The sequence below is a fragment of the Daldinia caldariorum genome (genome assembly GCF_022478825.1).
Source record: "Daldinia caldariorum strain CBS 122874 unplaced genomic scaffold F4812scaffold_3, whole genome shotgun sequence".
Taxonomy (NCBI): domain Eukaryota; kingdom Fungi; phylum Ascomycota; class Sordariomycetes; order Xylariales; family Hypoxylaceae; genus Daldinia; species Daldinia caldariorum.
Window position 1 is genome coordinate 662351 of NW_025953039.1, and position 21029 is coordinate 683379.

Here is a 21029-nt window from a genome sequence, read left to right on the forward strand (position 1 = left end):
CCATCCGGGCCCGTAAGTTAGGGACTTCGGGGGAAAGGGGGCGGGGCTTGGCTCCTGGTTTTGCTACCTACCTAAACTAATGTCAGCAGCGACAGCGGCATCCAAAGGAAAGGGAATGAATGGCTCTACAAAGTCTGGAGAAGAAGAAAGCCGTTTATGCGCCCTGTTACACTGCCTATGACCCATTTGATTTCCTCCGCGTCGCAACGCGCCGATGATGACCGATGATATAGGTAAAAGACGAAGATAATACGAAAAAAGGGGGCGGACGGCATACATCATGTAGGTACAGTACCTACGTTAGGTACATACCTACATACCTACATACATACATACGATAGTAAACCAAGGCAAGCTACCCAGGTATTCCGGGCACTATCTCCCCGGGGCGGATTCCATCGGGTAAACTTAGCTGGGCAGGTATCTGTTTGGTTTCCTCCCTTCCTTCCTTCCTACCTACCTACCTACCTACCTACCTAACCTATCGAAGCGTGTCTGATAAGCCGGTGACTTGTGGTTTTCGATTTGGTTCGTAGGCCATGATGATAATGATGACAACAATGACAACGATTACGATCATGATGATGTCCCCGACAGGAGCAAAAGAAAAAAGAAAAGGGGGGGCTTCACCACCACCCGGGCTGTGCTGACTGTACCCCGCGCAAGGGAGCAAACGGCGAAGGGAGAGAAGAAGAGAGTATCTACTTAGAGCAGGTTATTCTCGTCGCCAACTCGAGTCTGAGGCTCATTCACCTCATCATTGCTACGTAAACTACTACGACGGCTATGTATGTGCCTAGGCAGGTTAGGTACCTTGTATGTATGTACGGATGCATATATGCAGTTAAGTTCTCCGGGTTCCAAGAACCCGTGCGTGCAATACATACATACCTATATGAAGATATACAAAACCGATTACCGGCAGGCTCACTCAGCCGCATCGCTTCTTCTCCACACGGGAAAGACGCCCCAGGGCAGACCATGTGGAAAAAAGTAAGGGGGTGGATGAGAAGGGATAAAGGGATAGGCACGGAGACGAACACGAACTTCTCCCCGTTCATCGAGTTCAAAAAGCAACAAGTTAAGTCTGCCTCGGCGGACCGCTCCAAAAGTCAACCTAGCCAAGCAGACGCTTCAATTAATTATCAATCCGCATATCCCGTCCCTATTGGCAAATTCCAGCTCAGAAATTGAACGAGGCGGCTGTTGACATACCCCAAAGTGTACATTTGGATGTTCGAATGCCCAGGTAAGAAGTCGTAAAAGCCAAGGCCGATTTCACAATCACGGTGTGTAGGAGGTAGGTATGCAAGAACAAGGACGTATCTGACCATCTTCCCACCCCCCCTTTTCTTTTTCTCCTTCATCGCCCCTTTTCAGCGTCCTCCTACTACTCACACAGCGCTATGTAAGACAAGAACAGAATAATAATATGTACTTCCCCACAATCAATCGTCAGTGCATATGCAATGATGATGCACAACATCTCTGGTTGCTATCGGCTGTGGCCCCTAAAGGAAAACCCGCGAATGAAGCGAAAGTAAATAAGGACAAATAAGAATTAAAACCACCTATTTCCGCTCTCTCGTCGCCGAGGCGGATTCGCTCGTTCTATCGTCATGTTTGCGAGTACTTGTCTCGGTGCCTACTGCTGAGGAACCCGTATTCATTGAGCTAGGATACCGTGATAGCGGCTACACGGGCTGGAGGTACTACATAGTACATATCCAACTGACGAATAGTGAGTTCCATCTCCATCTCTCCAAGCCTATAGTACGTAATTAATCGTCGCTCCAAAACGGGGATACTGCTTATTTCTTCTTGGAGTTCGTAGGATTATACTTGTCCTTCCAAATCCTAAATCCCGTACGTCATTGGTTAGTAAAAATAATGTTACACTGGTATGTATATGGGTATATGCTATATGTGCTGTATATGCTAGATTCGGAGAAGCTCGGCAAAACTAGACGGAGCAAGCGTAGGACAGCGCAGAGTTAGGTAGATCCGAGTAAACAAAACCGGGCTGCTCCGCTGCAACTGAGGCATTTACATTGGATAGGAACGTGGGACGGTAGCAAGCGCGATAGGAGGGTAAGAATGGAAGTGAGGAAACGAAGAGCGACATTTCCCGGGTTCGGTGAAAGATGAGGCTCTGATTCGTTTAGACCCCAACTCCGCGACCCGTTTTCGCGGCCGTCTTTTAAATGGAGACCAGCCCACAAGGAGAAAAAAACCGATACCTCGTTCTAGACCCGCTCGGAGCCTTGCTGTCAAAAGGGAAAAGGGGGAAAATAAAAAAATAAATAAAAAGACAGGGCGAACTTCTGCAAATACGTCCGGAAAGACGGATAGCCTATCGTCTACCCCGAAGACCACTCATCCACAACGGCCGGGGGTTTCGTAGCTTTGCTGTGCCGCCGACGTACGGGACGAGATGACAAAAAGAGAAGAGGCTTGCCAAGAGGACAACGACGACTAGTCATACGAGCAGCTTACGAGAAAATGCTAAGAAATGTGACACTTACCATGTATTTCCCAGGGTTTTGTTGCCGTTCTCCTCCGCCAGCCGGTAATACCTTGCAGCAGCATACTAAAGAGGAAGCATACAGTTAGTCTCATGTGATTTTTCTCCTTTCCTTCCTTAGGCACGCAGATGGGACAGGATGTTAGGACGAGTTAGGTACTCGAGGAGCTGTTGCCCCTGAGTATGCCATTCTGATTTGCGGCTGGGATCAAGCCTCATTGCTGCCCAACGGGACGGGATCGTGATTTAGGACCGAGCAGCAGGGCTGCTTAGCTTCCCGCTATTGCTTCGGAGACAAAGACATCCTGATCTAACCCCGGAAGTTAAGCGACGCGATGCGAGCTGACTAGACAAGCCACAATATAGGCCACATGAGGCTGACACTTCATCATGCCTAGCTGTCGCTCGCATGGTGTGGTGGTGGTGAGCTTTGGGCAGGGACGTGAGGCGCCGGATAGGGAAGTGATACGTAGCAAAGGAGAGAGCGCAATAGATAGACGGCGACGAAGCTTGGGCTTTGCGCCTAACGTACCTTGTCTTTCTTACACCCAAAACCCTCTAGATAGCACCAAGCAACTTCGTTCATGGCATCTGCATACACCGAGGAACATGCTCGTATCAGCCTATCGCACCTTCAAGTACATTCACGTAACGGTATCGCCTGCTTTCGACTAGTCGAACCACTTACCAGTATCTCCAAGGTTGGCCGCTGTCTCGTAGTACTGCCCGACGATAACCATTAGTTGATTTGATTATGATAAAAAAAAAACCAAAAAAAAAAAACAGCGGGACTTGAGATGAGGTCTAGCTGGTGGGTACAAGGTGTCGTCGCTCCCCTTCCCCTCAGCACTCGTCTCCCACTCGTCTCTCGCTCGATCACCGTTATGCTTCAATAATGAAACGGTAATGTTGGTGACCCACCTGTTTAGCAGCGACTGGATCTCGTGGTATGCCCCAGCCGTGGCGAAAGCAATTCGCCAATTCGAATATGGCTAAGACGAGTTCTCCCTTTGCGGCACCTCCCTTCTTCAGGCCCGCTTGTAGCGCCATGCTCTCGACTGCTGCCGCGTTGGACGCCGCCGCCGACAGGTAGGTGATAGCTCGTTCGGGGTCTGGATCGCAACCCCAGCCGTGCCTAAAGGTCCGCCAAAGCACGAAGGCAGGATGTTAGCTTTCTCCGAACGTACTCATTGTCTTCTGCCGTAACGGTACTTCGTGTTCCTATGTGGGCAACTTTGCCACCGTCGCTCGATTCGCTTGTGCAATCTATCTTAGCTACCTATAGCCTACCCGGAAGCTGTGGATCTCTTTCGCTCTTACTCTTTCGAGGAAAATAGGAAGAGAGATCAGGGACATCCTCTAGACGAGCCTAGACGTAGCCATGTGCCAGTGAGACACGCATAGGAGTGCGATGTTATGCGGTGCGATGCGATGCGATGCGACGCGGTACACAATGATTCCATAAATAGTAATAAAACGACGATGGATGGTGGCGATCCAACTACTGACCTCAGCGCAAGACCGTAAAGAACCTGGCTCAAGGGGTTATTTGCGCCCTGGGGATCGGCCAGACGCCCAAACAGTCGCGTAGACTGGTTGAGCTCCCCCTCCTCGTGCAATCGGATAGCTTCCTGAATGCTATCGTCTATCGCTTTTAAAGAGACGACGTCGTCCGTCTTGTATCCGTTTCCGGGCCCGTTTCCTCTTCCTCCGTCATCGTGCAGTCGTAGCGAAGGAGACGGCGACCGAGACGGCGACACGACAACACCAGGGGATCTGGTAGTCCGGCGTTGTCCCCTCTCGTTTGCTTCGGCCAGTATAGTCGCTCTCTTCTCCCATTGTCCCTCGTATGCGTCCTTGTCTACGCCCGCCCCTCCGACTCCTGGGCCGCCACCCGATCCATCTTCGGCGGAGACGTTGATTTGCGGTAGATTTTCGGGCACGTAATCGGACGTAGGCGGGGCTTTGGATAGATGCAGACGCTGTGATAGGCGGTGGTGGCCGCTGGAGTGATTCCGCGAGGAGCCATCGTTCTGGACCGAGGATGTACTGCTGCCCCGCGATCGCGGCCTAAAGACGTCGAGGCTCCGTCGCGTCTTCGTAGGGGACGGTGCGGCGTCCTTAGCAGTTAGGTAATTGTTCTCACCACTAGAGTTTCTCGGGTAGCTTGGAGGATGGATAATCTCTTGAGTGGTCGTGTCCGAACGTATGAACGTAAACTCGGGTCCGGCGAGTCTATCTAGGGTTTCGCGATCTACGCCGCCATGACCACCGTCTAGTTGATCTTTCTTTCTGATAAGATCGCGTATCCCCATGGCTTACCTAATTCCAAAAAACTTGAATATTGCTTTTTCTTTCTTGCTTTCTTTTTTAATCTGCTTATATTGTCTCGCTGTGGCAAGGGTAAATATATATATAGGTATATATATCAAATAATTCAAACACGATAAAATCTTGTTATTGTATAATCTAGGTTAACCTAGTTGTAAATTTAAGTTGCAGGAGTTGGAAACGAAACAATTATTAATAGGCCTCCATTATTCATTCAACTTGTTAGTCTACTATTGATGTATGTATTTAATTCAGCCCCAGCTTATGTACGCGCCGAGCATGAGCGACCCTCATAAAAAGGGGTGGCTGTGGTTTCCAATGTTGAATAACACGAATAATAAAGTGCTACTTCCCGCTTTGCCCCTATTACCTTATTACCTCATTACCTCATTACCTCATTACCCTATTACCTTAGGTACTATGTGTCCTGGCACTTCGAGTAACAAAGGGAAACTATGCCTCTGTTTCAACCCCACCATCACGGGGGAAGGAGGGGGGTTTCCCTCTTTACCCTTTTCAAGAGACTCATCTTGCCATACTCGTCAAGAGTTTGGTCGTACCAGTTTCATACTCTTATAGAGCTTCTTCGCTTCGCGGCGTTTTTAGTTATCAGCGGGGTCTAACTTTCAGGTAACCATGGTGTAGGTAATTATATAACATAAGGTTTTTAATTATGACCTACATATTCGAGCCCCGTAGCCAAGCCTTACAGGCCATTATGAAGCTCCAGATTTCACATGTGACTGACAGGTATATGCATACAAACTAACTAGTACAACTCAACAGAGAATCTCTCCTTCAAATAGAGTCAAATGATTTGCATCAAATAAGAGTAATATCGTGGTTAAACAACAAGTTTATTTTCTATTAGTTACAATTGCTTATCTTTTGTCTGTAAGTAATTCTTTTTTTTTTCTTCTTCTTCTTCTTCTTCCACTTAGGGTATCAACTCCTAACAATCGCCTAAGGCGAAACTCATCGCAATGGGTATCACGAACTGTTGTACGAATAAAGCAACCTTCAAACGCCAACTAATTGTCGTGATATGTGCTGTCTAAATACTGACTAAAGAGCCAGAACCCATTTCTAAGCAAGGCAGTACGTTGACCTTTGGCAATATGGGCTTTGTCCAAACGAGCCGCTTCTTCAATGCCTAGATAGTTAGTAAGAAACCAAGGGGACTTAGGTAGCTTAGGTATTAAAACCCGATAAAATCCTTTTGCTGGATGAAATCGAGGTCTTCTTCGCCTTCGTTCTTGATAAACTCCTCAACCTCGTCGGAGTCGATGTCGTCACTGTCTGCCGCAGCGTCGTCATCATCGCTAGATACGTCTGTCTCTTCAGAAGATGCGCGGTTGTTTGCTTTTCGAAGGACACTCGCCCTTTCGATATGAAGTCGTTTACAACCCTTGAGCTTACAAACGCCCGTGTTGCTGAAGTCAGGACATTCGAATACGTGGCGATCAGGACATTGCGCTCCTTTCTCGCAGTACCCGTAAATTCCAAACGCTCGGCATACTGGATCTGTTGGGGAGTGTGCCGCGTGAACATACGAGCACGAGGTGTTGTGGCAATTGCCCTTGGCGAAATGCACGCAGAGGGGGGTTCTCTCTTCTGTAACGTCATGTGAAAGGTCACAAGCGTCACCTTGTAGACATTTACCCTTTAAAAGATAATCGCGGCAGATGGCCGTCTTAGAAGCATCGTGGATGTATCGACATCTCGGGCCCTTAGGGCATGATCCTACAGACAAGTGTTAGTATCTCTACCGGGGGTCTTACCACACCGCAGGTCTCCACGAGTCGCGAGATGGGCTTTTCCGTAGTATGGAGGAAGACGATACCGGTCCATGAAAAGGTCTTGCATTGTTCGTTGACCTTCTTAACTCCGCCAGCAAACCTACCAACAAGGATTGTGTCAGTAAGAGATTCGAATCTACTTTGGGATACATACCGCTGGGCTTTTACGACACCGTGCCTTACGAGGTTGCCGTGCTTGGTACGATGGAATTTAACACCGCCGATTGTTGTCACTTTGGGGGTAGCCGAAGGAGGGTTTACGTCGTCTAATAAGTGGTTATTAGCAATCAAATGCTGCAGCTGCATATCTGCACAGGAAAAGAATGCTGACCGGGTGCTTTTACAAGCTTGCTGCCTTGCTGCACAACTCGAAAGCAAATGCCATCTACTACAACCTCGTATGGAGAAGCCGATGCAGATGTGTTAGGAAGTCCAACGGGTTTACCAATAGCGCCACTCTGAAGCATATTGTTCATGAAAATGGCCTTCTCGCGGTTGTTCTTTTGAAGTTGTTTCTGGCGATGGGTCTGCTCGATAGCACTAGCGCGCTGCTGCGATTCCTTCTCGTAAACAGACGTATTGATTAGCTGCAAATGACGGTCGGTCTTTGTGACCCAGGATGGAGATGCAAGATGGGAAGTTTCGTTGGCAGTATCGCTAGTATCGCTAGTATCGGCTGCAGGTCGAGATTGTCCGTTGAGAACTAGTGTCTTATTGCGATAGGCGGGTAGAGGTCTGCCACGTCCACCGCGATATCCTCCACGAGGATACGGGGCAGCTCGATAATGGGATGCTCGGGAAGGGGGGTTAGGATCTTATTGCAGATTAGTATCGCTGACCATGGTGAATAATTGGTGCGACCAAAGAAGTCTTCATACCCGAATTCACGCCATCGCGTTGGGCTTTGTGGCGATTAATTTGACCTAATTCTAAATTAGCAAGGGCGCATTTGGGACGAGTAGATGTTCGCGATGAACATACTAGCCAATTTGCTAATTCTGGCCATCAGTTCTTGATCCTCAGGTGTTGCCATGTTTGCGACTAAGTGATGAGATAGATGTAAGTTAGGTTACTAGAAGTTAGGGAAAATACCCCGTCGGGCGGAGGGAAATATCCTTTTGATGGAAACAAAGGATTGTTGGGTAGGCGGAGTAATAATGCAGTGTAATGCAACGGACTTATTCTTTCCAAAGGGATGAGAGGCAAATCGGCTAGGGTGGAGTTCCGAAATCACAATGAACAAACGAAGTGGTGAATAGGTAACAATTGCAGCGACGGGATTCTGATCAGGCGCAATGATAGAATCGCAAGTCAATAAGCTAGGAGGCTAGGAGGGTGATCAAGGATCTCTATGACGTAGATAGAGGTTTGTTTTAGCAGAAAGCAAACCTTGAACTGACGCCTTATAATCTAACGAGGTTTTATCGTTAGGTATGTTTTGCGGTTGTGTGATGTCTTAAGACGTGAATTGATCTGAATTGATGAGGCGAAAGGAAGGTTTCAGGCAAAGGTTTGGTGAAAAAGTGATAGGATAGGTGGGGGCATAAACCATACATACGCATTAGTGAAGTGAACCTTACCTAATCTAATCAATTTGTCGGGTAGGCTCTAGAAGGCACCTACGTAACAGCGTATCTAGGTACCTAATACCTAGCGTAGCAGCGTTAGCTAGGCGGTTGTTGCAGCCTGTATGTAGGATTACCTAAGGTTCTAAGGTTTAGGTACGTTCTTTAATGGCCCACTTAATTATAGCTGCTTGCAGTTTGTGGGTGGCTGATTTACTTCGTTAGGTATGTACATCACTACATCATTAAGCTTTTACCTAAGTCCTTGACACGAGCCGCGTGCTTCATCCTTTCAACATTAACGCCCGAACTGTTCCACTGCATACAGCCGCCACATCGTCGCAGCAATCTAAACATAAATCACTACGACGTACAATATAATTCGAGAGAGCGAGACAGAAAGACAAAAAAAGAGTTGAGTTTCCTTCTTGGCGCTCTTATTGGATACGGCAGAAACAGAAGAAACAGCGGACACGGCCGTCAGCAATGGCTGCATCCCGAGTCAAAGTCGAGCAAGGCATCAAGCCCGAACCTGGTATCAAGTCTGAAGTCGACGATGTTGGCCCTTCCCCCGGTGCTATGTCGGAAGATGACATCTACGAAGATGCCGGAGATCTCGAATTCTACGACCCGAACGATCTGCATGACAATGCCGTCTATTTGACCCACGTACCAAAATATCTTTACGACGCCTGGTTGAACATGGATGACAATGACGAAATTAGAATCGGTACTCTGCGCCAGTGGTCTGAAGTCGGTCCAAATGGAGAGCAAAAGGTGAATCAATTTTCATCATTCCGAAACGCCTGTAAACCCCCCCAGCTAATCCCGCCATAGCCACGTATAGCTATCCTGTTGGACCATAAACTTGCCCCCCATCAGCAGATCCCCAAAGAATACAATCTGGAGATCAAGGATATGAACCTTACCAACACATTCTTATTCACTGAGCAGGATCTTCCTGGCTACAAATCGAAGTCCCAAGGGGCCAATAGTGATATCCCTTCCTACCTCCGCCCGAAGCCAGAGCGTCCGCAGCAGAACGCTCAACCAGAAGCTGAAAAGCGCGGCCGCAAAGGCCGATATCAGCCCTATTACAGAAAGGCCATTCCTAGTGAGTGACGCATTTGCCTCTGCCTCTGCATCAAGTATCCGCTTCGGAAGGCTAATTGGTCGCAGAGAAAACCGTTCTTGCTGGTCGATTCCGTCATGAGCTGAACTGTCGGCCGACCTTGACAGAGGAGACCAAGCACTGGCTCAGCGTAAGAAACAACGATGCGATGAAACCGAAGTCTACCACTACGCTTACATCCTCTGCACGACCTACCGGCCTTATTCAGGCTGGTGCACATATCTCTAATGACAAATTTAGCAACTTCGTCGTAAGTCTTTTCTTGACCCTAATACCTAACCTTGCCAGTGCGCTAATCTGTGTAGCGCACCGATCCCAATGCCAAGAAGGGAGCCAAGAAGCAGAAGGAGGAAAAGGCTGCTCGTTTACCAAAGAGCGAGCTGCGCGATCGTATTTTCAGCTGTTTCGAGCAATTCAACTATTGGTCTATGAAGGCTTTCAAACAGACTCTAAACCAGCCGGAAGCTTGGCTGCGAGAGAACTTGGAGGAAGTGGCAATTCTGCACAAGACGGGACGTTTTGCCAACCACTGGGAGTTAAATTCGGATCACAAGGGAAAGCTCAACGTCCTCGACGTCAACGGTGCTGCACCCGATACTGCTCCCGAAGAGGACGAATCGGAGTCTGACGCGGAGATGGAGGACGTCCTTCCCTAGTCGGGGCGCGGAAGAGGACCCGTGTCGGAAGATGCGGGTGGCTGATAGCCGTTACGGTAGGGAAAAGGAGTTGCGGCGTCTTTTACGGTTATGATACATATCCAGGTGCCTTGTACCATAAAATGATACCCTCGGCATCGAACAATCAGGACTGAGGTTTAGTGGTTAGTTTCTGCGCGAGATCAGACTAGATGAAATTCACTCGTACTAGTACTATTACTGTGTTACTACCTTAGGTGCTGGGTGCCTTAGGTGCCTACAGGTAATAGACTTTCTAAGGCTTAGAGAGGAAGCGCGATATGTCTTTGCACGGAGTAATGTGACAGGCGGCGGCGATCTGTGTCTAGTGTTTTTGATAGCTTGGTTTCTGATGTTGACGTTGACGTTGGTACGAGCCGGCTTCCACAAATAATTAGCAAAAATGTAGTAATTCATTTGATATCAAGTGAGCTATGTCTTCTTAGGCGTGTACTAGAAGCTAAGCCATGATGCGACGAATTAAATAAAATCAATTAAATCAACAAAATATTGCCTTCCACTCTTCCATGTACTCCCGTACTCCCGTACTCCTCACAAAGACATCAAACCTATCTCCCCTATCTCCACAATTATATTACCTTAGGTAAATTTCAGCCAACCGAAGCCAAGAATTTATCAACGACCCCCTTTCTCTCTCTTTCTCCTTTTCCCCACTCTTCTTCCTCATCATCACCTATCCTCTCCCCATCCTTCTTACGTTAGGGTTATGTTAGGTTAGATTACCTAGGTTATGTTAGAATAAGATACATACCTAACCTAACCTAGGTACCTACCAGAGAAAGGGACCTATAATATCAACCTTCCACCATGAGCATCTTCCTGGATTTCGACGGGACCATCACGGCGGAAGACACCGTAGGCGAACTCGCCGGCTTCGCGCTGCGCGTCCGGGCCGACGAGGGCCAGGACCTGCGCGAGGAATGGGACGCCGTGGTGTCTGCGTACGTGTCGGACCACGGCGCCCACGCCGCCGGGTACACCCCGGCACCCCACGCGCGCAGCCTGCCCGCGCAGGAGGTGCAGTTCCTGCGGCACATGAAGCGCGTCGAGACGCGCTCGCTCGGCCGCATCAACGACTGCCGCCTGTTCCGGGGGATCAGCCCGGCGGCGTTCCGCGCGGCGGGGCGGGAGCTGGTGGAGAAGGGGTCCGTCAGGCTACGCCCGGGGTTCGGCCGGTTTGTGAGGAGCCGGTTGGAAGAAGGGTGGCGCGTCTGGGTGCTCTCGGTGAACTGGAGCTCCGCGTTTATCGAGGGCGCGTGCGGCGAGCTGCCGGGCGTCGAGGTCATTGCGAACGACGTGCGGGAGGACGGGTCGATCGCCGGGCCGCCGATACTAAACCCGGGGAGCGACGTAAGTAGTGGTAGTCACGGGGGAGGGGAGCCGAGGAACTTGACAAACTCGCACGATAAGCTAGATGCCATGAAGGCCGTGGTCGAAGCCGAAGGGCTGGTTGGGAAACCGACCGTCTATTTTGGCGACTCGACCACCGATCTGGAGTGTCTGCTCGCTGCTGATATGGGGTTCGTCGTTTCGGATAGAGAAGACTCGTCGCTGTTGAAGACGCTTCGGAGGATAGGGAAAGAGGTTCCTCATATCCGGGACCAGGATACAGCAGGCAGTCTTGCATGGACGTCGAATTATGAAGATATACCAGATCACAAATTCGTTCTTGCTTAGGATGACCAATATAGAAACAACATAATCAATGCTAGTGTAGTTCAGTGTAGCTCAGTGTAGTTCAATGTATATGAGAATATCTAATGTTGAAGAGTGTTGCTGAACGTCTCATGCAATCTCTCTGTAGTTTGTATATGACCTAGCAGTGGATTATCTTATCAGGCAACACTCACTTTTTGTAAGACACTAAAGCAAGTACCGATGAATATCTCCATAGTTGGGATGTGCTCAAGGGATGATTAGGACAAAGACTAATAGAAGCCAAGGATCCTGGACAGCTTAACCTTTTGGATCTGAGATATGACCTAGCCCGTGAGTGGGTTGGTGACAGGCGAGAGCTCGTCCAGCATGGATTTGATTCACTGTGGACACAGCCGTACTTCGATTGTTGATAGCTTCTCATAGCCCCTTTCTAGCACTCATCTAGAGGGGTTGTAGCCGTACGATAAGTAGTTGTTGTTAAGTTACTTGCCTTCAGTTCGTCGTGGCATTATCATTACTGTAGCATAACGACAACTCCGCGCATATGCGACCATATTGTAGGGGGTGATTCAGGTATCTTACATGAGAAATTCATTCGATGATTAGGACCCTACAAGCCCTTTGTCAGCTCTCCATCGTCCAAGAGCTCTTGGTACGCCATCTAGAGCATCCTAACGCATTTTCTAGGTAGAAAGCCAGTATACATAAACATGTTCATCCTCTTCACCATGCCTCCGCAAAGCATATCACAGAATCCTGTTAACAGCGTTTTACTCTATGAATTTCTTACCTGACTTACAAGCATCATGAGTTCCGATGCCGCTGGGTCGATATTCCCTAATGGGAACACACGAGAAGAGATTCGCGAGAGATTCAACAGACCGGTCGCAAACTCTGGTAGAGACGGCAACGCATCATCCATGCCGCCTCCAGCATACTCTCCGCCTCCTGCGTACACCTACCTGCCAAACAGTCGTCAGAGGGCACCACCGCCTTGGAATTACTCCTACCCTAATATGGGCCCGAGCCGACAACCTTACCCGGGCCCGTATCCTGGATATCCCGGCTATAGATATAGCTCAATTTGGCCTCCGCCAGCAGCGCCTTCCATGGCGCCTACGATGATGCCAAATGCTCCTCCGGGTAATGCATTTGGTCCCCCCTACATGCCACCACTTCCCCATGGTCCCGGGAATGCGCATACTAACCCATTTGTCTACCTCGCGCACCACTCTCCCAGAAGCGCATTTACTAACTACATGGCTGGACACCGGGGCGGTCACCAACAACCTGCCGGCTACCGACAAACTCCTGGTCCCCAACAAGGCGCCGGCCCCCAGCCCCCTATTCCAACGGCCCAGCCGAACTTAAACGAGCGACCCGATGACATGTACTTCTGGACGGAGCAAGACCTCATCAGATGGATGTCGGACATCTACCGGCCGCTGGCGGGAGTCATCGGGCGCATCGTCCAGAAGGAACTACGCCTGGGAGAGCAGCCCAAGGTCAAGTTCGAGCTGTACCCCGTGCGCGTGGACGACTACACCGGAGAGCCGGACATGGTACCGCAGACGATGTCGCGCGGGCCCATTTACCAGATCACGCTCCCCGCCGCCAGCGGCCGAACCGTCGCCGACCTCGAGAGGGTGCGGGATGCGCTGCGGGACGAGCTCGGCGTGCAGCCGAACCCGTGGCACAAGATGGTCGGGTTCGTGTTCCGGATCTCGCGGCGCGGGCGGGCGGGCGAGCACGCGGCCGCCAAGCGCTCCTGGGTCCCGCCCACGTGCGTCTACCGCTTCTCGCGCACCCAGCGGTGCTACGTGGCCCGGCACGTCACGCCCGCGCTCGACGGCATCAAGGAGCTCGAGAATACCTTCGACCACGGCGACGACAGCGACGACGATCAGGACGACCTGGTCAATGAGATGTGGAGCGACGTGCGGCGCCGCAGCTACTTTGCGCTTGCGCCTGCGCAAGCGCAAAACCAAGCGAATGACTACATGTAGGTGCCTACCTAACCTACCTACCAGGTACGTAAGGATATAACGAAATCGTCCCAAATGGAGAGTTTCAGGGTGGATGGCATAGATGTTGAGTCCCGGCCATTAACGTCAGAATTCGATCGAAGGGTTGTTTATTATACATTGTATGATTATGATATCGGGCCCCTTTGTTCCAGCCGGAGCCGTCTATGCGAAGGTTTGCGATTGCTTTTCTTTCTTACAGCTAAGAGCCATTCTCGAGAGTAGGTTATTTGATTTTCCTTTTTAGAAATATATTTACCTTATGGATCACTCCTGTTTGTTCTACTCCTTACATTCAATACCTACCGAGCCCTAATACTATTTTCGAGCCGCGATAGATCTCACGAGAACAACTACGTGTGATGCAACAAATGTGAAGATATGCACCTTTGTATAAACACAATTGTTGGTGTGCTATTCACAACAAATATACGGACTAGAAGTTCGTACTGATGTAAAGGCTGGGGGTGACATAAAAGGAATTATCTGACAAGTAGCCTCAAGACTCTTCGAAACTTTCTAGGCAAGACAATGAGTCTTGTGTTCTATCAGGACCCAGCTGAATAAAGGGGATAACGTTAGTTTGTCAAAGGCCAACTAAGATGAAAGGGGTAAAAGATATTACAAGTCTATTGTCAGCCAATATATATAGTATGCCATACGGGTTTCTTGTATATATACCAAACAAGTTGTCTCCAAGCCTGTCAACGGACCAAAACATAGATCATTCTTAGCCAGTGACCATCTCCACTAGAACTACTACCCGTAATCGATATCTCTAGCACTTTTATTGGAGTATGTGTCACCATCGCAAGACTATCTACAAATGCAACCACACCGACGTCGACCCGCCGGCCCTGCGGGCCTGCGAGACGCAGCATAACCACGAGACAGGCCTAAGTTCGGAGCCATGCAATGTCATCGAGAGATGGAGTAACGTCAAAGTCCCTCGTCTCTGTCCATCTTGCCGCGAGACGAAGTCCCATCTAGACAGCCGACTTAGCAGGGCCAAGTCGCTGATAGCGGATCTCAAGAAGGAGCTAAGCGAAACTTACGGGAAGTGCGTTTCGCATATGGATGAGGCTGGCTTGAAAACCGAGGAGAGACAGGATGATAATGCCTCCCCGGAATCGAAAGAGATGGCAGCCGCAGAGCCGGAAAGTGCCGGAATTGCGCCTGGAGAACCGACGCAGACAGTCGATCCCGTTGAGGAGTTCCTGAGGAAGAAGAAAGAGGAGAATGACGCTCACCTGATGATGATTTCTGATTATAGGTAGGTTAGCGTTGGGCATATTCTGATAGTATCTCCTTCATTGTTATACCTTTAAGAGAAACATGTATAGAATACGTGTCACCTGTACCCTAAATTCGTGAAGCCAGAACAAAGACCACTGCCTTTCGTGTGTCTTCAAGCAGGTGAACCATTGATAAGACTAATACATACAGTAACATGCAGTATATATAAGCATATAACCAAACTACTAACCTAACCCTTTTCACTACAGCAATATTCTCCATCAGCTCTCATCAAGCAACACACCCTATCCCCCCCTTCTTTTCCAAAACACTCTCTCACCCCTCGCAAGCCATACCAAAGATCACCAACACCAACACCAACACCAACAGCTGACAAAATGGCGCCTATACAAAGTAGATACCCTGCTGTAATGCCGCAGATCGATTCTATGCTCCTCCTAGCAATATGTTTTATAATAGCTGTTTTGATCATACTGACGTAGTCCCGCTACCTTACGTACCCTATCCATGAATACTCTAAATAACTAAACAGAGTAGGTACATACCTAAGATACCAAAACACGGACGGAGCTGAAGAAGGGAGTTATTTCGTATATGTTTGTAATATGTATAATTTGCAAATAATTTCCACTTTACCTCCTTTCTTTACCTCGGGCCATCTCACACTGTACCTTATAGTCATGTCTCATGAGTGTATTGAAAGTAAAGAAAAACGTGAAGGCATCTTTCCTCATTGTGTCTATAGAACCAATTTGTGCCTACAATCTAACTCCTCGAATAAGAAACAAATTTGGAGCTTGTCATTGATATCGTTGTGTCCGCCAACCTCCAAGTCGTAAAATCGAACATCATGCATTAGGTATACAAGCACAGAAAAAAGTATATTATCGACTTATCAATTGATTGGTTGTGGTATTGTTCGTTAGCATCGCATACATCAGGATATGGGTTCGCGTATCGCCGCGATGCCCTACGGAATCCTAGTCTAGACAATTTCCTTAAGCCTGAACCTTGAACGTCCTTCCGCTTGCCGTCTTCCTCTCCTTTTCTTCGTTCTCGGGTCGGGCTCTTCGGAGTACTATGGTAACGGTAAGTATAGAGACCCCTCATGATTGTGGATACAACCGTACCTTGTAGGAAGTCCGCTGTTCGCCTTCTCATCCGGGAGTGAATATACGCCTGGCCATATCGTTAGAAGAATATACCAAGCGGAACCAGGACCAGTCTCGTCGTACCTTAGAAGCTTTGATGTGGTAATGGAAGTAGTCTCGGAAGGTCTGAATGTGAGAGATGACGTCGGGCATTCGTTGGGGCGTCAAGTGTCGCGGGAATAAAACTAGAGTTGTCAGCAAGGAACTATAAACGCCTGATAATATAGAACATACCGAATGTAACGTATCCAATTTCATTCCCTTCGGTGGCCTGCACGCCGGGTACCCCTTGTAACTCTAGGGGCGGATCATTTCTAAACAGAACCTGGGGCGCATTCTGGATGGCTCTCCTTCGGGCGTCGACGAACTCCTGGATGAAAACTTTCCCAAATACCCTATCCGTCTCTTCCCTGAAGATGGTGCTGAAAATAACAGTTACGCGGTCGTGGCTCGCCTTGACGTAGATAGCTTCCTCGTCGCGGTAGTGGATAGCCATAATCTCACCGCCTTCTTGGACACCTTGAGGTGCTTCTTCGGACGTATACTTGGAGGCTTCTTCCTTAAGCTTGTAGTGCTCGGCATAGGCATGCTCGAACGGGGCGGCCATTGCGTTTCGCTTTAGTAAGGAGATCTTGCTGACCAGCTCTTCTCGTGCTTCTGTAGAACCTATTAATACGACAGGAATTCCGCAAGACTGCATATACACTATAGTTTAATTACCCTTTTCTTCAGGTAGGCTTTCTAAGTCGACCTGAATCGAAAAGTCGTAGCCTGTCTCGGGTGCTACGACATAGGGGCCATATTCACGCTGGAGTACCTGTTCGGCGCCGTATTTGACGAGGTCCTTGAAGCATCGGATTTGGATGGAGATCAATATCTTGGTCTTAGCTTCAGGAGTCGAGATGTGGAAAATTACGCCATCGAAATCGGAAACGGTCTGGTCGATAGAGGCGGGAGGAGCTCTAAGTACATGATTTGATGGTTAGATTTAGGGGTAAGACGCAAATAAACCCGATGCCTTAGCTTACCCAAAGAGTCTTTCTTTGAGAATAGACTCTATTAAGACGTTTTGATAGTCTAGAAGCAGCATGGTGATTAAAAATTGACTTGTTCTGCTTGCTTCGTGACAACGATTATACGGTATAGATCAAGACGTGGAGCTGAATATATGGAAAGGTCGAAGTTCGATGAGGGTTCAATGCTGCCTTGGTGGGGCTTAAGGTGGTATGCAGTTACGCAGTTACGCAGTTAGCAGTTAGCAAGGAAGTTAGCACTTACGTAGCAAAGCCTTACTAAACCGAGGACCGTGCATTACATTACATTACCACCTTAGGTATCGATAACGGTTCCTCTTATCGAAAAAAAGGAATCCCCCGATAAGAATGTCTTATCGCGCGTCGCCAAAGAAAAAAAAGTTACCGCGATTGAATTTCTAAAGCAGAAGTCAAAAAACTCTTCCAAACTCCAATTCGGTCGCAACCATGGTCAAGTCATACTTGTAAGTATTAAGCCATTGGTACATAGTCGTATATAAGCCCCGCTAATAATAATCCTATAATAGGAAGTATGAGTATTCGAAGTCGTTCGGCGTCGTAACCTCCAGTACATCGAATATCCTTTGGACTCAGCAGAACCGCTCCAGTACCAGTGCTGGCCAAGCAGTCGTCGCGGCAAACGAGGAACTTCTATGCTGGGATATCAAAACAGGAGATGTCGTTGAACGATGGAGAGACGAGAAATGCTCCGCCCAGGTAACTGCTATTGCTCAAAGTCAGGTCAATGAAGATTTATTCGCTGCTGGCTACGAGGATGGTAGCGTTCGACTATGGCGGAGCAAGGATCCAAGTCCATTTATCACCTTTAACGGACATCGCTCAGCTATAACAGTCCTAGCATTCGACCGATCCGGCGTCCGACTTGCGAGCGGCTCAAAAGACACCAATGTCATTATCTGGGATCTGGTGGCAGAGGTCGGCCAATTCAAGCTCCGAGGACATAAGGACCAAATAACAGGATTGCAGTTCGTGGAACCGCAAGAGGAAGTAGCAGAGGGAGAAAACTCCGAAGCTATGGTTCTCGATGGTGCAAATGACTCTTCATCCGAGGGCTTCTTACTTACTACTGGAAAAGATGCCTTAATTAAGCTTTGGGATCTGGGTTCGAGGCATTGCATTGAAACACACATAGCACAAACTAACGGCGAGTGTTGGGCATTGGGACTGTCTCCCGACTATAGTGGATGCATAACAGCTGGCAACGCTGGCGAACTTAAGGTCTGGGCCATTGACTCTGCTTTACTTGCCGCGTCGAGACAGCAAGTCGATATTTCCGCGAACACGCAATACCTACGAGATCGCGGCACATTATTTCGACACGGAAAGGATAAAGCAACCGAAGTAGTGTTCCACCCCCGACGAGACTACTTTGCTGTTCACGGCGCGGAGAAATCCGTTGAGATATGGAGGATACGTACCGAAGCCGAGATCAAGAAAAGCCTGGCAAGGAAGAAGAAGAGGAGAAAGGAAAAGCTTGCACAGAAAAAGGGAGAGAATACAAATGGCAATACCCAAGCAGACGAGGAGGATGGCCAGGACGAAGATGTTAGCAATGCCGACATTAATGATGCTTTTGCTCAACATCTAATCGTCCGGACGGGTGGGAAAGTGAAATCAGTTGACTGGGCCGATATCCACGGCAAGAAGAAGCTCCAATTATTAGTTGGTACAACAAACAACCACCTGGAGATGTTCAATATGCCCCTGAAAGAGAAAAGTAAAAAGTCAAAGCAAGAGGACATTCCCGATTATGAAAGAGCCTTGTCCATTGAGATTCCTGGCCATCGGGCGGACATACGGTCGTTAGCACTGAGCTCTGACGACAAATGGCTTGCTTCGGCGTCCAACGGGAGCCTCAAGATCTGGTCGATGCTAACCCAGAAATGTGGTAAAACTTTGGAGTGTGGGTATGCACTATGTTGTTCATTTTTACCTGGGGATAAGCTTGTCGTAATTGGCACGAAGACCGGAGAGATCGAGCTATTCGAAGTCGCTACGGGAACTTTGCTGGATAGTGTCAGTGCTCATGAAGGCGCAATCTGGTCCTTGCAAGTCCATCCAGATGGTAGGTCGATCGTGTCCGGAAGCGCAGACAAGTCGGCCAAGTTCTGGAAAGTCCAAGTAGTGCAGGAAGAGGTTCTTGGGACGACTCGAACTACATCACGTCTCAAGCTATCACATTCGCGAACATTAAAGGTTTCGGATGATATCTTGAGCCTTAAATTCTCACCGGACGCGAGGCTTCTAGCCGTCGCCCTATTAGATAGCACGGTGAAGGTGTTTTTCGTGGATTCCCTAAAGTTGTATCTCAATCTCTATGGGCACAAGTTACCAGTCCTGGATATGGATATATCATATGACAGCAAGCTGATCGTTACGTGTTCAGCGGATAAGAATATCAGGATATGGGGTCTTGATTTTGGTGATTGCCACAAAGCATTGCTAGGACATCAGGACAGCATTCTCCAGGTCAAGTTTCTCCCAAATAACCGCGAAGGCAATGGTCACCACTTCTTCAGCGCTAGTAAAGACCGAACGATAAAATATTGGGATGGAGATAAGTTTGAACAAATACAGCGGCTTGACGGACACCACGGAGAAATATGGGCTTTGGCGATTAGCCAAAGTAGCGAACCTCCTTTCATCGTTAGTGCAAGTCACGATAAGAGCATCCGAACCTGGGAAGAAACAGACGAGCAAATATTCCTCGAGGAAGAGAGGGAGAAGGAGATCGAGGAACTATACGAGAGCACGTTAACGAAGTCTTTGGAACAAGAACTAGAGGCAGAGGATGATAACGGGGAGATTGGTGCTGCTACGAAGCAAACGTCGGAAACGCTGAACCATGGTGAACGAATCGCAGAGGCCTTAGAACTCGGCATGGCTGATTTGCACGTCATGCGGGAATGGGAAGAGGCCAAAGCGTCAAACCCGAATATTGCGCCGCCACAGCGCGATCCGATGTTCATGGCTCATGGAGGAATTAGCGCTGAAGAATACGTTATGAAGGTGCTGCAACGGCCGGCTGCCTCTGCGCTGAACGACGCCCTTCTTGTTCTTCCGTTTGCCTCGGTCCCTATACTCTTTACCTTCCTTAATCTCTTTGCCATGAGGTCGATGAACATCCCCCTGACATGTAGGATATTGTTCTTCATGTTGAAGACGCACCACCGCCAAATAGTCGCCAGCAGAACCATGCGCGTCATGCTAGACGGGATAAGATCTAACTTGCGAAAGGCCCTCCAAAGGCAGAAGGACGAGATGGGCTACAACATAGCAGCGCTGAGGATAGCGGGGATGCAGATTCAGGATAAGGGAATAAAGGAGTATGTGGATGAGAATTGGGATGATGGTACCGGAGCCCAAAACGTTAAGAAGCGGGCTTTCGTTCACGTATCGTAAATAGAGTTCAGCGGTGCGGACCTAATCTCTATATATAGGTAGTGTCTAGGTACCTAACCTAGCGTAGTATACCAACGTTATAAAAATAGATACCTTAGCACCAAACTTTGATATTTAGGTCAAGTATCTTTTATACTACATTTTTGTGCATATTCTAATAGTTATAAGTAAGTATAAGTACATTTATAGAACTTGGGTTCCTGTCACGTACCATGTATTAACCAATGATATCATTCCTCTTCGAGGTTCTCCCGCACACCATAGTACGCTAGCTCGGCCAAAGGCTCGTCTTGGCAGGAGACTAGAGCTTCCCCTTGTACCACCCAACCGGCCCAGCTGCCCAGATGCCCCTCCCCCGCAAGATCTTGGGCAATTAGGATGGCGGGTTTAAGTGGAGACTATTCGTCACCGCCTGCCGAGTTCGTAGCCTACCTC

The 21029-nt window shown here is 48.7% G+C and overlaps 8 protein-coding genes across 8 annotated transcripts; 5 read left to right on the top strand and 3 right to left on the bottom strand.

The window, feature by feature from the left end:
* Positions 1-1502: 1502 nt before the first annotated feature.
* Positions 1503-5013, bottom strand: F4812DRAFT_264059 (HCP-like protein). The gene is made up of 6 exons (XM_047930840.1): positions 4034-5013; positions 3446-3659; positions 3213-3246; positions 3057-3115; positions 2526-2590; positions 1503-1857 (listed from the first exon to the last, which is right to left on the bottom strand). Exons 1-6 carry the CDS (start codon positions 4837-4839, stop codon positions 1812-1814), a joined length of 1224 nt encoding a protein of 407 aa, XP_047792733.1. The 5' UTR covers positions 4840-5013; the 3' UTR covers positions 1503-1811.
* Positions 5014-5592: 579 nt separating this feature from the next.
* On the bottom strand, positions 5593-8158 carry F4812DRAFT_417460 (uncharacterized protein). Its single transcript, XM_047933170.1, has 7 exons — positions 7833-8158; positions 7636-7695; positions 7533-7577; positions 6986-7468; positions 6809-6920; positions 6699-6754; positions 5593-6598 (listed from the first exon to the last, which is right to left on the bottom strand). Exons 2-7 carry the CDS (start codon positions 7685-7687, stop codon positions 6054-6056), a joined length of 1293 nt encoding a protein of 430 aa, XP_047792734.1. The 5' UTR covers positions 7688-7695; positions 7833-8158; the 3' UTR covers positions 5593-6053.
* A 304-nt stretch (positions 8159-8462) lies between these two features.
* On the top strand, positions 8463-10453 carry F4812DRAFT_417462 (transcription initiation factor IIF, beta subunit-domain-containing protein). The gene is made up of 4 exons (XM_047933171.1): positions 8463-8996; positions 9057-9333; positions 9399-9601; positions 9657-10453. The coding sequence occupies exons 1-4, from the start codon at positions 8706-8708 to the stop codon at positions 10005-10007; spliced, it is 1122 nt and encodes a 373-aa protein (XP_047792735.1). The 5' UTR covers positions 8463-8705; the 3' UTR covers positions 10008-10453.
* Positions 10454-10649: 196 nt separating this feature from the next.
* Positions 10650-11807, top strand: F4812DRAFT_417464 (HAD-like domain-containing protein). Its single transcript, XM_047933172.1, has one exon. The coding sequence runs from the start codon at positions 10854-10856 to the stop codon at positions 11721-11723; it is 870 nt and encodes a 289-aa protein (XP_047792736.1). The 5' UTR covers positions 10650-10853; the 3' UTR covers positions 11724-11807.
* A 704-nt stretch (positions 11808-12511) lies between these two features.
* On the top strand, positions 12512-13711 carry F4812DRAFT_456430 (uncharacterized protein; the record flags this gene model as incomplete). The annotated part of the gene is made up of 1 exon (XM_047936989.1): positions 12512-13711. The coding sequence occupies one exon, from the start codon at positions 12512-12514 to the stop codon at positions 13709-13711; it is 1200 nt and encodes a 399-aa protein (XP_047792737.1).
* Positions 13712-14358: 647 nt separating this feature from the next.
* Positions 14359-15076, top strand: F4812DRAFT_417465 (uncharacterized protein). Its single transcript, XM_047933173.1, has 2 exons — positions 14359-14715; positions 14785-15076. Exons 1-2 carry the CDS (start codon positions 14527-14529, stop codon positions 15004-15006), a joined length of 411 nt encoding a protein of 136 aa, XP_047792738.1. The 5' UTR covers positions 14359-14526; the 3' UTR covers positions 15007-15076.
* Positions 15077-15639: 563 nt separating this feature from the next.
* F4812DRAFT_417466 (P34-Arc-domain-containing protein) lies at positions 15640-17369 on the bottom strand. The gene is made up of 6 exons (XM_047933174.1): positions 17166-17369; positions 16858-17099; positions 16372-16794; positions 16222-16322; positions 16117-16165; positions 15640-16064 (listed from the first exon to the last, which is right to left on the bottom strand). The coding sequence occupies exons 1-6, from the start codon at positions 17225-17227 to the stop codon at positions 15985-15987; spliced, it is 957 nt and encodes a 318-aa protein (XP_047792739.1). The 5' UTR covers positions 17228-17369; the 3' UTR covers positions 15640-15984.
* Positions 17370-17618: 249 nt separating this feature from the next.
* On the top strand, positions 17619-20720 carry F4812DRAFT_469047 (WD40 repeat-like protein; the record flags this gene model as incomplete). The annotated part of the gene is made up of 2 exons (XM_047938838.1): positions 17619-17635; positions 17699-20720. The coding sequence occupies 2 exons, from the start codon at positions 17619-17621 to the stop codon at positions 20592-20594; spliced, it is 2913 nt and encodes a 970-aa protein (XP_047792740.1). The 3' UTR covers positions 20595-20720.
* Positions 20721-21029: the final 309 nt, after the last annotated feature.